The sequence below is a fragment of the Eretmochelys imbricata genome, chromosome 22 (assembly GCF_965152235.1).
Source record: "Eretmochelys imbricata isolate rEreImb1 chromosome 22, rEreImb1.hap1, whole genome shotgun sequence".
Taxonomy (NCBI): Eukaryota; Metazoa; Chordata; order Testudines; family Cheloniidae; genus Eretmochelys; species Eretmochelys imbricata.
In genome coordinates, this window is record NC_135593.1 from 20,035,452 (window position 1) to 20,050,772 (window position 15,321).

A 15,321-nucleotide genomic window follows, 5' to 3' on the forward strand; every position below is an offset into this window, starting at 1 on the left:
CATCTACAGCAAAAGCGATCATCCAGCTAATGCCACATAGAGAAAGCAAGTGAGATAGCGGAGATGAAGGTCACTGCTTCCCGTCCTCTCTACTTCTTATTGGGCAGGGTTGGTGAAAGAAGATTCTCCACCCCTTGCTCACCATGGGGCAGCAGTTAGGTGCCCAGCCTTCTGGTAGCTTCATAATTCTTCATTCAACACTTGCACATGTAAAAGTTCAAACTCACTCCTGGAGTTACAGCAAGCTTTGAGCGGCAGAGGATTATGTCATCTCTGCCAGGCCACAGCCCAACAGGTCATAGCAAGTGGGACACGGCTCTTTACAATACTCTCATTTAAGGAGAGACTGGGATCTTTAAACCTGCCTGCTGTTGTGTAAATGCAGGCACCAAGTGCTTTGGCTTACAGGCAATCAGAGGCACAGGTGGCCTGCCAGAATGAGGCAGGGCACTTCCCAGTTGAACAGCAAAGAAAGGGCTAGGACAAGATACAACCCCAAGATACAACCCATCTAATTCAATGGTAACACTCCCAGACTTGCACAGAAACCCAAGAATTCCACAGGCAACATCAGAGTTGTGTTCCCAGGTGCAGTCCCTGCAGAGGGGAAGCACGCAGGAAGACTTCTGCCTCTGTTGGTCAGTCTGGGAGCTGTACTGGGAATCCCATGCAGCCCTCAATGGATGGAAGCTATAAAATGGACTTCCTGAGATGACAATAAGTGGTAAGTATTGCTTAGCTTGTCCTAGAAACATAAGAATACAGAGCCTCATATGTTATCCCCACTGCTCCTTGTCTTGCAGGACTCACTACAGAGACAGATCAGCACTAAAACAGGTGACAATACTCTGAGCATAGCGCCTCTGTCCTCACAATACTTATTGCTGGAGCTGGGGGTGGAAGAAAAGTCAGGAGAATTTTCTCCATTTCCTCTATCCGTCCATGAATTTCACACAACTCACTAAACACCTCCCAGTCTGTCTATGATGAAGGCAGCTACATATGGAGGCAATTCACTTTATGCACCAGGTAAGCTCTCTGCACCGTTCTCCCCTACTCTCAGCACCATAGCACTTGTAGAAGAGAAAATGAAATGTGACAAATGTGACAGCTAACAGTGTCCATCAATGTTCAGTTCATGCAGATGCTGACTGCCCTGCTCAGCACAGCAGAGTCAGCCACTGCACAATTATTAATGGTCACGTTTATTTTATTGGTCACAGCATTATTAATGGTCACTTTTGCCATTTTGAAGCCCACTCAGCAGAAGTTTGTTCAGCTGCTTTCTCATCGTCTGAGCCTATGAAAAGGGGAGGAGTATGGTGGTTTTTACAATAGAGCCCAAAGGGTTCTTCCCTTAGACATTGCCCTGAGATAATGGCCCAGACGGACGGAGCTGGGGGCACCCTAGCCACCATTTGCCATTATTAGAGGGAAAATAGCTGCAAATTAGTCACACTTCATTCTTTACAAATAATTCTGTGCTTAGAATGAAGTTATCTGGTGCTGCAGATTGCTGGGTAATGAAGATTCAAAGCAAAGAATACCAGGGTTTCATTACAACGCAGCTGACAACTTTTTAAAACCTTAGCTGAAAGGATGGGAGGCATAAGATGGTTACCCCATCATTATAAGGCAGATGACATCAGGAAGCAACGAAAAAGCAGCAAGCTCCTTTCAGCCCACATTCAGATATGTCCTTTGCCCAATGGGCCAAATCCAGCCTTCAGTCATGCTGGTGTAACACTTCAGCAAGGATGCACCATTGTAACACAAGACACTTTTGCTAGATGTGTCTCAAGACCACCTGCTTAAGTCGCTACCTCTCACTCCTAAGTAGCCTGTGCTTTAGGCAATTTCAACTTAAGGAAACTGGAAGACAGTCATGTGATATAGGGAACAATCCGACAGACACAAACTCTACACCAGAGAATGTGCTGAGTCAGATTGTTAGGAGAGAATGAGCTTGTTTAATTGGAAGCATTGTAGTTTCTTTAAATTGAAAGCTATATTTTAGGTTTATCTGCCTCTGCCTTAAGATATTGCCAAGTGGGTTTTGACTACAAAAGATTTGCTTTTTTCAATAAATAACAAGATTTTAAAATCATCATTCCTATGACTGAATAAAAGTTGGATTCTCCCATCTCAGAATTCTTCTCCCAACGTGCCAAGAGTCACTGGGTATCCAAGAGTCCTAGTGGCCTTCTGGATGGGGATTTTCAATACTGCACATTCTCCCTTCATCTGCAGCTTTGGCCTTCCATCAGTATGGTTCCTCCTCATCCGTGTCCTGGACAGAAAGTATTGAGAGCGCAAGATTAGTCACGAAGACATGAAACAATTCAGAAGTTCAGCATAGACATGAGTTGGGCCAGTTCAGACAAGAGATTAAGTGTTTCCCAGAAGCTGTTCATTTTGAAAAAGCCAGCATTCCTGCAAAAACCTTAGGCCTAGTGTCTCTATACAAGTCTGCAGTCAAATCCTTCTGGCACGTCACTGAGGAGCCCAGTTAAACTGGCACTGCAAGAAATTCACGTGGAGCAGGTTTAAGAGGAGCAACAGCCAAACCTCAAGCACAAGGCACTGCCATACCAACCCCCAAACACTAGCTTCCTTTGAAAGCATCACCACTCCCTACGGAGAGCTGATCCAGAACAGCTCGAGCAGCCATTTCCTTCCTGCAAAATCTCCACCCAAGACTGGAGAGCCCCCAGCCTGATGCTTTAAAAGAAAAGCACATGCACTCAGAGTGCGTGCAAACAGGCTTGTGGCAGCCACACAGCACTGTTAGTGTGTCTAAATCCTACTGCTAAAGTCTGCCTTTGCTCCTAGCAACCCCATGCCTTCAGATCCCCAATATTTTATGTTAGTGACCGTGATAATCTGGTGCTTTCTCGCTTCATGCTGATCTCAGGTCATTGCTCTGACACAACAGGATGCGCAATCGTACCTGCCTTATCAGAAAACACCTCCACTGGTTTCCCACCCCTTTCATGATCCAAGTGCAAGCAGGTTCCTTGGTTTTGCTGTGTGCGACTGATTTTACAATTGAAAATATTTTTATAATGTATTAAAGATTAACAGAAAAACACGTCACAGCAGCACCCCATGCTGCTACATCAGCATCACTGAGACAAGGAGACTCCTAGAGTGCTAAATATTCTATTGTCAGCTAAGAACAACCTCTCAAATGACTGATGAAACATTCAACATGAAATTTTTACAGGATTAAATCAAAACTAAACTAAACTTTACCGAGAGGTCAGAGGAAATTATCAGATTAATCCCTCCTTGTTTTAAAACTCCACACATTTGATCAAGCCTCTCTCACTGATTCCATCTGTCTCCATTCCTTTTCCTGCTGCCTCCAGCAAATACCACCTGTGTCAGTCCTGTCCCTAAACACAATCTCACCACTGTGTGCAAGGGAACCTTCTCTACTGCTTCACCCATCCTCTGCAATAGCCTCCATCTCCCACATCAACACCAGCTTTTTTCAAAACCAAAAACTTTCTGCTTTATCCCCATGTGCCCCTCGTCTGACCTATGGTAAATGGAGCAGATTAGGCGACTACATGAGACAGAGACATGGCAGTGAGTGTTGTAGGCTTATTCCCCAGCCCTGTAGGGAAGGACACGATGAGAATGCTCCCTCTAATCATGCACATCAGGGAGCGTGTACTGGGATATAACATGCCTTTGGCTGGGGTTGTTCAATGCAGCACGGAAAGCTCGGATATGCTTTCCAAAAAGGCAAGTGCAGAGAGTGGAAGGAGAGTTTAGAAGTTCCAGTACAATAAGTTTGACACCAAAGTCACTGCAGGTGCTAGAAGAGGTTGGTGACGGGGTGATAGCGGGTGAACAGCAAGAAAAGCACAGAAATCAGACAGTTTAAACAGGGTTCTGTTGTGACCAGAACAGCTTGAGTATGAAGATTTCTAGTCAAAAAGACCCAAGCTAAGCCAAGTCTGCATGCTACCACCTTTGGAAGAAAGTAAAATGCATGTATGCGTTTCTGCCTCCAGCCTCTCCATCTCCGCACTGCTTACCCAGCAGTCACAGCCTAATAGCCCTTCTCCACCTATGGAATAAAGAGACTCACCACAGTCTCTGCAGGAAAAGGGCAGCAGAGTGAGTTAAGAGGTTAAAGCACTAGGTTTTCACCACTGGCAACATGCGGTTTGATCTGGATTAAGTCTCATGTGAAATGAATTTGGTGGGTCTCAAGCTAATCACACACACCCAATAATGCAGCACTTTCTACGCAAAAAAGACCAGACATGGAAAGCACTGAGAGGCATCAGCTGAGCTGTGTGAGGAGCTCAAGCCAAGCTCTCGGGCACTATCCCTGGCTCTAGCTACTGCTCTCAGCCCTCACTCTTATGAGAGCTAACAATGATACTAACAATTACAAGAACGTTTACTTGCACTTACCACACACTGCAAACACCATGTCCCCATCCTCCCCAGGCAGGTGCCCTGCTCAGTGCGCTCAGGCCTGCAGAAAGAGCACAGTGTTAGGTCAATGTGTCTTCTGCTCACACCCCAATGCAGCCCCGAGATGGATTGTTTTTTAACACATAGGTCACTTTCCCAGTCCTTTTGACTAATTCATCAGAAATGCCTGCTCTGTAATTATATTTTAACTAGCAAAGCAGAAGGCCGGAATGTTAGGCTTCTTATTTCAAAGGTTTGGCCATTCGATTTAGGTTTCCCATGCAATCACACTATTAACCACAGAAACTGCTGTTTGGCTGGAAAGTTTCAGCTGCCATTAACCAAAATAATATAGTTAAAAAGATTGTGAATTTAATTCTGACTTGACACCCCAGAAGAACAAAGTGGTGCATTTACAAGGGAGCCAGTTAGCATTACAGTAGTGGGTTTTTGTGATACAGACATTTGGACTGAGACCCTCCACACAGCTTACTGATCTGGACTGGATTAAGTCTGGTAATGAAGGTGAAAGGTTCTACATCTCAACAAGTTTAGCTCAGCTGCCCCACAAAGAGGATGCACAGCACACATTTCACTCAGTTACATTTCCACAAGGTGTTTTCAGAGACTCTGACTACCAGCTGACTTGTGCCCATGGACAACGAAGTCTCACTGGCAGAACCCCAGACGTTGTGGGTTATGAGATGTAGGATGACAGAAAAAACCCACCCACAACCCCAGGCCAGAGGGGAAATGGGGATTAGGTTCAATGTAAAACTTACTCATCAGAGACTTCGATGGATGATTTCTTATAGCCAGATTTTTTTCTATGCTTTAGGACTCCAAATTTCCTTCCCATCCTCACCAGCAGCAGAATGACCACAATGGCAGAGGGGAGGAACACTAAGATGGATAGCAACACTGCTGAAGTTAGCTGGAAAGAAAAGCCTGCAGGAGAGAGGGAATAGCAGTAAAATATGCCTTTGTTTCATCTCTATGGCAAATATTAATCCCACACAGCATCCTGGCCTTTTTTATAAAAAGCACAGGGCTTGCTGGGGTTAAAGGAACTTGTGACAAAGTCCTGTCAGTGATCTCAAATTCAGAACTAGACTCCTCCCATGGAGGGGAGGACAAAGATTAAATCTATCTGGCTGCAGTGAAGGAGCACAACTTAAGCTATGTCTACACTGGCAACTGAACACAAAACTTGTGTCTTTCAGAGGTGTTAAAAAAAACAACACACCCATGAAAGACAAAAGTTTTGCCGACAAGCACCAGTGTGAACAGCGCTTTGTTGGCAGGAGCACTCTCCTGCCAACAAAGCTAACCCGCTCGTTGGGGTTAGAAGTTTTTTCTCGGCAGGAGAGCCAACAAACAGCGGCTACACAGCACGATTTCTAGCAGTACAGTGACACAGCTGTGTTGCTACAGCTAAAAGCTGCGTAGTGTAGACATAGCCTGAGAGCAGCACATTCAAAGCCAAGTGAGAGGAGAGTCACATCAAACTGATGGACACACCCAATCTGCAAGCCAGGGACAGCTCTCCCATACAGGGTAGATGAAGCATTTGCCTAAGGCAGCTATTCATTAATGTTTGTGAAATGTCAAGTCATTGTTAAGACATCAGCTCCCAGCAATGCTACCTGATTAATTCTGTGCCCTCTTAGGTGGGAATCCTGGACTGCCAATCTTGTGTACTCAGCCTCTGCCGAGGGACACCCATCACCTCCACTACCACCTCCTGTTCCACTGTACATGCGCTGACCCCCAGTGAAGCTTGGAATGATCTAAACTCCAAAGACAGACACTGAGGTAGATGCCTACTCTTAGGAAAATGCTGCTGGCATCTTCTGTCTCCATACAGGACAGACACAACCTTAAGTTTTCACCAAAAGAACACACACCAAACTGCATGGATCTCAAATTATCTATCCGGAAAGGAGAGGGGCTGAGCTGATGCCCTGGTGGCATTTAAACCTGTAGTTCCAGGGAAGCTAGACACCAGATCTGGTACTTAGACTCCAAAGATTTCTGGCAAAAGAGGAATGCACTCATGAGAAATAAATAGGGAGAATATTGCCATGCTACAGACTTACCTCTGTGTGTGACCGTCAGCTTGGTCTGAGGGATGTTGTGGTGCACATCTGGGGGATTCTTCACGGCGCAGGTGAACGTCCCATTGTCATTCATCGTCAGATTTCGGATAGCAATGGAGGCATCACCCTTGGCAATGTTCCCAACCCATAAAATCCTGTCTCTGAATGTTCCCACTGCAGCTGGGTATGCAACAGACTGATAATGAAAAATCTGAAGAGGGAAGACAATCATTGTTCCAACAAGTCATTCTCCAAAAAGGAGAGAGAAAAAAACTCCTTTCGGAGAGTACAGGGTCAAAAAGAACAACCCTTTCATAGGCATCCCACCTCAGATACACCAGGGGCTCACAAACCACAACGCTGGGCACCATTGCACCAGCTTTTCAGATCTTTTTTACATTTTTACCAAGGGAGAAGAGGGTGGAAATGCATGTCAGGGTCTTCCATATCCATGATACAGCCCCGAGGATCTCCCTCCTTGCCTACCAGTCTCCAGGGCTCGCATCAGAGTCACTGTCATCTTTCTGGCCATGGAGGATCTAAGATGGAAAAGGATGCTCTGGTGCAGTGGTTCTCAACCTGTGGCCCACTTACAGCCCAATCAGCACACAGCTGTGGCCGATGTGACCTCCTCAGGGCCATACAAGTAATATACATTTTGTGTGGATGTGGCCCACATAACACACAGAAAGCTGCATATGCGGCCCACAGTAGTAAATAGATTGAGAACCACTGCTCTGGAGGTTAGGGTGCTATCCTGCAATTTAGGAGACTCAGGGTCAATTCCCTGGTCTACCAAACATTTTCTATGTGACCACGGGCAAGTCACTTAGTTATTCTCTGCCTCAGTTTCCCATCTGTCAAGTAGGGATAACACATCACTACCTCCCAGGGGGTGTTGTGGGGATAAATACATTAAGATTCTGAGACACTATGGTAATACCTTAGACAGACAGCTTTTCAAGATAATCAGTTACTTAAAGCAACAAGGGGGGTGAGGTAATCTTTTACTCAGTCAACTGTCGTTGGTGAGAGAGACAAGCTTTCGAGAGACACAAAGCTCTTCTTCAGGTCACGGCTACAACTACACCGCATGCAATCAGTTCCTTGGTCATCTGGCAGTGCCAGTCTGGAATTGTAGTGCTCCCTCCCCAGCTCCTTGTAAAGCACTGGAACCCTGTCACAGGCATGGCATGACTGAATGCTGCAACTCTGCAGATCTGATTTTAGTTCACAAAAAATAGTGCTAACTTCCCTTCAGTTCACTCCTGCTGGCTGGCAACAGGGGACTTACCAGAGCCTACTTTACACAGACATTACCACATCCTTCCAGCTACAACATACCGTTCCCAAGAGCTTAACCTCAGCTGAGCAGAGGAAATCACTGATGATTTACACAGAGAATGAGACATTTATGAATGGATTTTACATCTATGCACCTGTGACTGGATTTCATACCACTGACAACAATAACTGGTAAGAGCCCATAAATCCTTTAGGACCATCTGCCATCATCAGTACCTGCAGAGTGGCTCTGCCCACAGACCGCTGCCACTCCAAGATAAGTTATACCTGCATTCTGCCACATGGCAAAGCTGCCATGGTATGTTCTGCATGGGAGACTTTCCGGACCACGTGATCCCCAGTGTATTTATATGGATGCCTAGTTTGCAATGGGACACTCATCTCTTAAGGTTATAATACTTTGCATTTACATGGTACCATTCAGCCCAAAGGATTTTAAAGAAATTCAACCTATGTATATACAGCAGCACTGAAATGCAGCCACCTCTGGAGTGGAGGATGACAGCCAAAGAGCCCACCACACAGCAGTGGAGAAGCACACTGAGACGAACACTGACTTTTTACACTAAATGCCATGGGATCTTCAACCTTCCCACAGAGTTCTGCCCAGCTGCAAGAAAGATTCTTTGGGACACTCATCTGCAAGCACTTACTGTCTCCATATGACCACCTGTGAGAGGCTGGTAAGTCCAGTCTACAGTCAGCTTCTGAGTTATGGGAGAGAAGGATCTGAATGAGCATTTCAGGGTCACCTGTTCATCAACAAAAGCTTGTATTTCAGGATCCACTTTAATTTCCAATGAAAGAACATTGCTGACACCTGATGAAACAAGCCCCAAAGAAAAAGATTAGATGGGAATTTTTGTAAAGGACACAAGTGAGATAGCAAAGCCACTGCAGTGAAGAACTGATGGCTGTCTGAAACTACACATACCTCTATCCCATCCCCTGGCACCCACCCAGTCCCGAGAAATGCAGGGAATTCCTCTAATGGTGGCAGGAATTCAGCACTGTTTCATGCTCAGCCAACAAACAGGGTATTTGTTTGGAGGTCACTGCCAAAGCCCTCCATGTACCCAGTTATGGGGATAAACTAGTCAAAGAGTAGGTAATCAAACACAACTGGACCAGAGAGAAGGTGCAAAGTGCCAACTTCAGGGCCCTTCTTCTCATTAATAAATCAACATACAATCCCTCTCCTGAAGTTCTGTTCTGCATTTGCTCATGCCGGTCTTCTTTACTTTGTAAGCTCTTTGGTGCTGAACACACGCTTCTTTTTAAGTTTGTGAAGCACTATGTATGTTTATGGCATTACAGAAGTGTTGTGCAGTAATAAATACAAAATACGGAGACTTGAAAACAAATTATTTTTTCCACAAATGTAAGCAAGTCTTAGTCCAACTGCCTGCACTGTAGAGCGAAGGAAGCAAAGGGAGGTGGGAAAAAGTCACAACTGTCACAAATTGTAGCCAGGGTCTCAGAAAGTATGATGGGGAGAAACCACTGGCAAGTTAGTTTATCAAAGGACTTCAAAAAGGGATTTGTTTCATCATCATAAAAACATAGTAAGATGATAAGAATGGCCATACTGGCTCAGATCGATGGTCCATGCAGCCCAGTATCCTGTCTTCTGACAGTGGCCAATGCCAAGTACTTCAGAGGGAATGAACAGAACAGGCAATCATCAAGTAATCCATCCCATTGTCCACTCCCAGCTTCTGGCATTCAGAGGCTAGGGACACTCAGAGCATGGGGTTGCATCCCTGACCATCCAGGCTAATAGCCATCGATGGACCTATCCTCCATGAATTTATCTAGTTCTTTTTTGAACCCCTGTATACCTTTGGCCTTCACAACATTCCCAGCGATGAGTTCCACAGGTTAACTGTTTGTTGTGTGAAGTAACAAGTCATCAGAAGACACTAAAAATTAACACTTAGACCATATAGCACTTTTCACGCATACATCTCTAAGAGCTTTACAAAGGTGAGTGGGAATCACTCTGCACAGCTTACAGATGAGGAAACTGAGGCCCAGACAGGTGAAGTGATTTGCTCAAACAAGTCATTGACAGAGCCAAGGATTGAACCCAGATGGCCTGACTCCCATTCTAGTGCTCCCCGATCCCATATCCATTTCTATTGCTACAAGTACCTCTAAATGATGGAGTGTCTAGAGCCAGGGCCCAAACACAGACATCAGGGGAGGCTCTGCTCCCTAGACAAAGCCTGGAAATTTTAACAGCACTTATGCACCATTTCAAATGCTACAGCTGCTCCAACTGCAAGGCCCTCATTCGCCCCCACCTACTGCTGATGGATCCAAACTGGGAACTGGTGTGGTCGGGTGACTCAGAAAAGCTTGCCGGGGTGCAGCTGGGTCACTGTTAATCACTTCTGGGACACCCCATCTGAAACTACATACGCTCCCCACCCCAAACATCTCTCTCTTCTCTTTAACTGCCCCCAAACCCCCTCTGCCCCTAAAACACTGGGGGGAGGGGTCTAGTCACACCCTCCACCAAAACAGAACCCCCTGAAACAGCTCCCTTAAACGTACAAACCACAGACATACCCTCCATCAGGCTGCCCCTAAACATGCTGCCAACCCCACGCGTAATCCTTTTTCAATTAATCCCACAGACACACCCCTCCCAAATTCCTGCATCCCTCAGCCAAACCCCCTTCTTCCTCTGTCCCACCAGTCCAGCCCCTGCCCCCCTGTCTGGTCTTTCCACCTCCAACCGGGACCACCAGACACACCCCCAACCCCACAGGTCGCCAGGGCCCTCCATCCACAACCCCCAGCCCTACAGACCTCCCCAATCCCACCCCATCACCCCCAACCCCACAGACCCCCACCCCCAGTTCCCCTGGGCCCCCACCCGGGCCCCAGCCCCGCTCCTCCAATCCCCCGCCCACACCCCCAGTCGGAAGCGGAGGGCCCCGGCCCCGGCCCCGGCCCGCGCTCACCGTACAGAAGCAGGAGCCCCAGCCGGAGGAGGCCGCCAGCCGCCCAGCCCCGCATCCCGGCAGCCGCTCGCTGTGTTTAGGGCGCAGCCAGCACGGGCCTACCTGGCGGAAGGCAGGGCAAGGCCCAGGTGAGGCCAGACCGGAAGTTCGGCGCCCCTAAGGGCCGGGCGTGCAGGCCCAAGATGGCCGCCCGGGATGTTTCCATGGCAACGGGGCCTAGCCCCAGCCCTGCAGTGTCCTTACCCAGCACTGGCTCTTTGCGTAGGGGGCAGCAGCACGACCCACGTACAAGCCCCCCACAGTCCTGGCCATGGGCTCCTCCACCACACCATGACATCCTCCCCCCTCAGAGCACCAGGAATGTGCCCTGATCACCCAGGGTTCTGGTCTAGTCCCCGGGGCCAGCTGCCTCCAGCCAAATAGCCTGAACCCCGGGGGGGTGGACCTTGCGTTCTGGTTCAGGACCCATCGCCAGACAGAGCACATCATTGTCCAGTGAGATGACGTTAAATCACCACCCCCTGGCGTCATTGTGCTGTACACAATTATTCTGTTGCAACAAAAGCTTGTCGTTCAGTGACTTAGGTTATTAGTGTGTCAAATACTCTTCTTTTATTCAAACACTTTCTCACCATCACGAGGTGGGGGCTTGACAGCATGGTGTCAAAAACCTCATTGCATAGTTTCATTAAATGAGATCACTGCATCAAAATGTCAACCCATTGTGTCAAAATGTCATCATCTGGCAATGTAGTGTCACAATATGATGTGTTTTTATAGGCCTCCAATGGTGATTTTTGAGCCCCTCACAAGCACAAGACAAGTGGCAACCGTGTACAATAAACAGTGCCTTTCCCTGTGCAGAAATATATTCTGAGGTGTAGCTGGTGTTCTCAAAACTAGGGACATAAAGCTGTAAATTAGTTTGGGTCCTCAGCAGAGGAAATTATTATATGCTGGACAAGGTGTAGCTATGATTCAAATGAGAGAGCATCTAGGATAAACCAGAGTAACAGCCGTGTTAGTCTGCATCCGATGAAGTGAGCTGTAGCTCACGAAAGCTCATGCTCAAATAAATTGGTTAGTCTCTAAGGTGCCACAAGTACTCCTTTTCTTTTTAGGATAAACCAGTTTGTAATGCAACTGGCAAGGTGGGTAGGAAAGTAAAGGAATGTTGGATTGAAATGGACACAGTGAGATGAAAGGCAAACAGTATTTCTTTAAAGATGACTCTGGATTTACTTACTTCCATGAGATGGCAGTCACTGGCAGCAAAATGAATGCGCTCAGGTATCCCTCTCAAGTAACCTAATCTTTGCAAACATTGAAGCTTGATTGATAGATTCTAGAGGAAGAGTTGCCAGGAGGCAGGGCATATGAGTAGGGAGGGAAGATAAGGAGAAATGTTGTATCTGTATCATCTACCTTCCCCACTCAGCAAATAAAATAGCACTAGATGGATTCTGAGATTAAGCAAGGTAGGTAGATAAATTCTACACATATTGATAATCACTTAATTTGCCTAGGCATTACAATACTATTTTGAAGACCTGTTTGCCCTAGACCTGCACCACCTTTCCTTGGGAGTTCAATTTATTTAAGTATTTGTGGGTCAGTAGCTTTCTAATCTCATGCCTCAAGCCACCCTTCCTTCAGAACCATCCTGTTATACACTTGTTCTAGAGCCCAGTCCAAGAGTCTTAGTTTGTGCCTTTTTCAGCCCATCAATTGCAGGAAGACCTAATGAGTGCACTCTGGCAGGACTGGATATCAGCAGCAAGGCCCTGCGAAATAAGTGTATTATACAAAGGGATTTGAGGAAGGTTACTTTGTGGATAAGAAGCTGGTCCTGATATAGGAGGCAACATGCATGTCAGCACATGGGAATAGACACAGGAAGTAGCTGAGAGATGTTCAAAGACCCTTGGCCACCAACTTTCAACGGAGCTCTGGAAAATTACTATACGGGAACTGCCCTGTCTGGTATGGTGGCACCAGATGACTATCACAATCACTCCTTAAGAAAGGGATCATTACTGAGCAAAGCAAAGTGTTCCCTTCCAAAGGAAATGAATGCATTTTTGCCTCCCACAAGCAAGCAACTCAGTGCTCTGCACAGTTAACTAGTCCAGTCTCCCAAAGAAAATAATTTTAAGTTATATTTATGGTAAGGTCGTGTAAAAACTCTTCGGGCATTGTGGAAAGTTCATACTAAACATATGCACTATGCAGTGTAGTTGTAGCGTGTTGGTTCCAGGATATTAGAGAGACAAAGTGGGTGAGGTAATATCTTTTATTGGACTCGTCTCTCTCACAAACAGAAGTTGGTCCAATAAAATATATTTATCTGACCTACCTTGTCTCTCTACTCTGTACTGTGACATCCATTGTTTTCTTACCATAATGAACTTGTGCAGTAAACCGTCTAGTTTTTCAATTAAAAACAGGCAAGTAGGACATGCTTTAATACTAAAAATGGTTTATTTACATACAATGACTTGAAAAGCTCATTTAAAATAAGTTACAGTACAAAAGAGTATCTGTCTACACAGATGGACACAGCCCCTTACTGTAGTTTCTCTGTGCTGAAACAAGTTTTACAGCAAAAAAAATGAAAATATCAAAGTTGTCTAGAACTAAGCAGCTGTTTGAGTAGTATAAAAATGCACATGCACATCATCTAGATACTGCCCATGAGTCTTGATCCTACAAGTTGTTCCATGTGAGCAGACCCCTGCACCCAACCAGAGCCCTGTTGAAGTACATGGGTCTCTTCTCTATTGAAGGGGTCTGCCCAAGCAGAATCAGGGCCTTGAAATTGACAAGCAGAATTAGACAATTATGTTTGCAGAAGAGGAAGTAGAGAAACTATGAAACACAGAAGGAACGTAATACTGCTCTAAAAACTGCTACTAAAATGGGTAGCTGAATACAGATGGTATGTTAAACCATAGGATGTGCGTTTCCACAGCACAGCAGCGTCTGATAATTTAATTTAATCTGCAGTCAGTCCATTTGAAGATCCAAAATAGTAACAGTACAGATTCCATGGCTGTGACTTGCACTAGACCCTCTATATGATTTTGGGACTTGGAGGACAGAAACAAATTTTGGGTCAAGTGAAATTTGGAGAGTTTGGATAAAATGGGTTTACCTATATTAGCAAAAAGAAAAGGAGTATTTGTGGCACCTTACCTATATTAATGTCTTGCGTTCAATGTTTTGTTTTTAGTTTGAAGTGAGACTGGACACTGTACAAATATGCTCCTTCCCCAACTAACTGCTCCAATCCTTCTTTCATTGAAGTCAATGGGAGCTTTGCAGGACTGGAACCCTTTTAGCCCCTGGTTTGGAATGTTCCTCCTTGGAATCCTGCTGCAATTGTATGCGAATCCCAGTTCCAAAGTTAGAGCTGTTCGATGAGGACATGTGTGTCTGCACCTGAAAGGGCATAAGATCTGAGAGAAGAGCAGTAGCTACAGCAGAAAGAAGCTGTTGGCAATTCATTTCTGCATTGGTTGCTGCTCCTTATATGCATTCCAGTGCCCCAGCATTGTGCTGCATACAATCGTACTTACATTGCAACAAAATGTTATCATTCAGTCACTAGGGGTGTGTGTTAAAACTCCTCTTTTATCCAAATAATCACTCATTGTCATGATGTGGGGGCATCTATTCCATTGTGTCAAAAACAAAAACTCTGTTGAGAACAGGATGGTTTGCAGTATCACTGAGAGTTTCCCTAGGCTTACATTGTGGTAGTTACACTGTCATAGCGTCTGACTGTCCACAAAACAAATTTATTTATGATATCCCTGATAGGAAAAGAAAACAAATGAATTGAGATAATATAGCAAGCATTTCACAGGCAGGGCCATAAAAACAAAAATACTTGTTAAGCAAACAAGCTCATATTTTGATTTAATGCCAATTTAATACAGAAACAGCTCTGAGGTGTTGATTATTTGTGTTTTTTATTTTAAACTGAGATCTGCAGCAGCACTGAATCTGTTGTGCTCACCACATATTTAGTAATAAGATGTGCTACTAGTAACCTGGAGCAGTAATTAGCATTGAGACAAATTCCTTGTGCAGCAATGTGCATATCTAAAAGGGAGCTGCTTGCATCACTGAGAGGACCTCCCAGAATCTTGATACAATGGAACCAAGCCATTGAACTTTGATATGAAATAAAACTTTACTGTGATTAGGCACAACTGGTAGTGTTTATTTAGGAGAGAGACTCTAGGTTGGAACAGAAGTGGCTGTTGTAAGCCAAAGTTGGAGGGCATCTGCAAACTGTGCATAGGTCCTGGGAAACAACAAGGGGTGCTGCAGGTCAGGACTGAGGTGAATCAATAGAAATGAGTTGGGGGGAATCAGGTCTGGAACAGCAGAGGGAAGTTAGGATTTTGGTGCATCAGTAGAATAGGAATGGGCAGAGACCGCCATAGTAATAGGCAGGGTTCTCAGTCTGTCACTTGCAGACACCCTAAGTCACCTAAAAT

General features: G+C 45.6%; 1 protein-coding gene across 1 annotated transcript; it reads right to left on the minus strand.

Moving 5' to 3' along the window:
• Positions 1-635: 635 nt before the first annotated feature.
• On the minus strand, positions 636-10,283 carry LOC144278511 (myelin protein zero-like protein 3). The gene is made up of 6 exons (XM_077839843.1): positions 10,148-10,283; positions 8,495-8,661; positions 6,537-6,747; positions 5,220-5,385; positions 4,435-4,498; positions 636-2,290 (listed from the first exon to the last, which is right to left on the minus strand). The coding sequence occupies exons 1-6, from the start codon at positions 10,281-10,283 to the stop codon at positions 2,264-2,266; spliced, it is 771 nt and encodes a 256-aa protein (XP_077695969.1). The 3' UTR covers positions 636-2,263.
• Between the last annotated feature and the right edge of the window lie 5,038 nt (positions 10,284-15,321).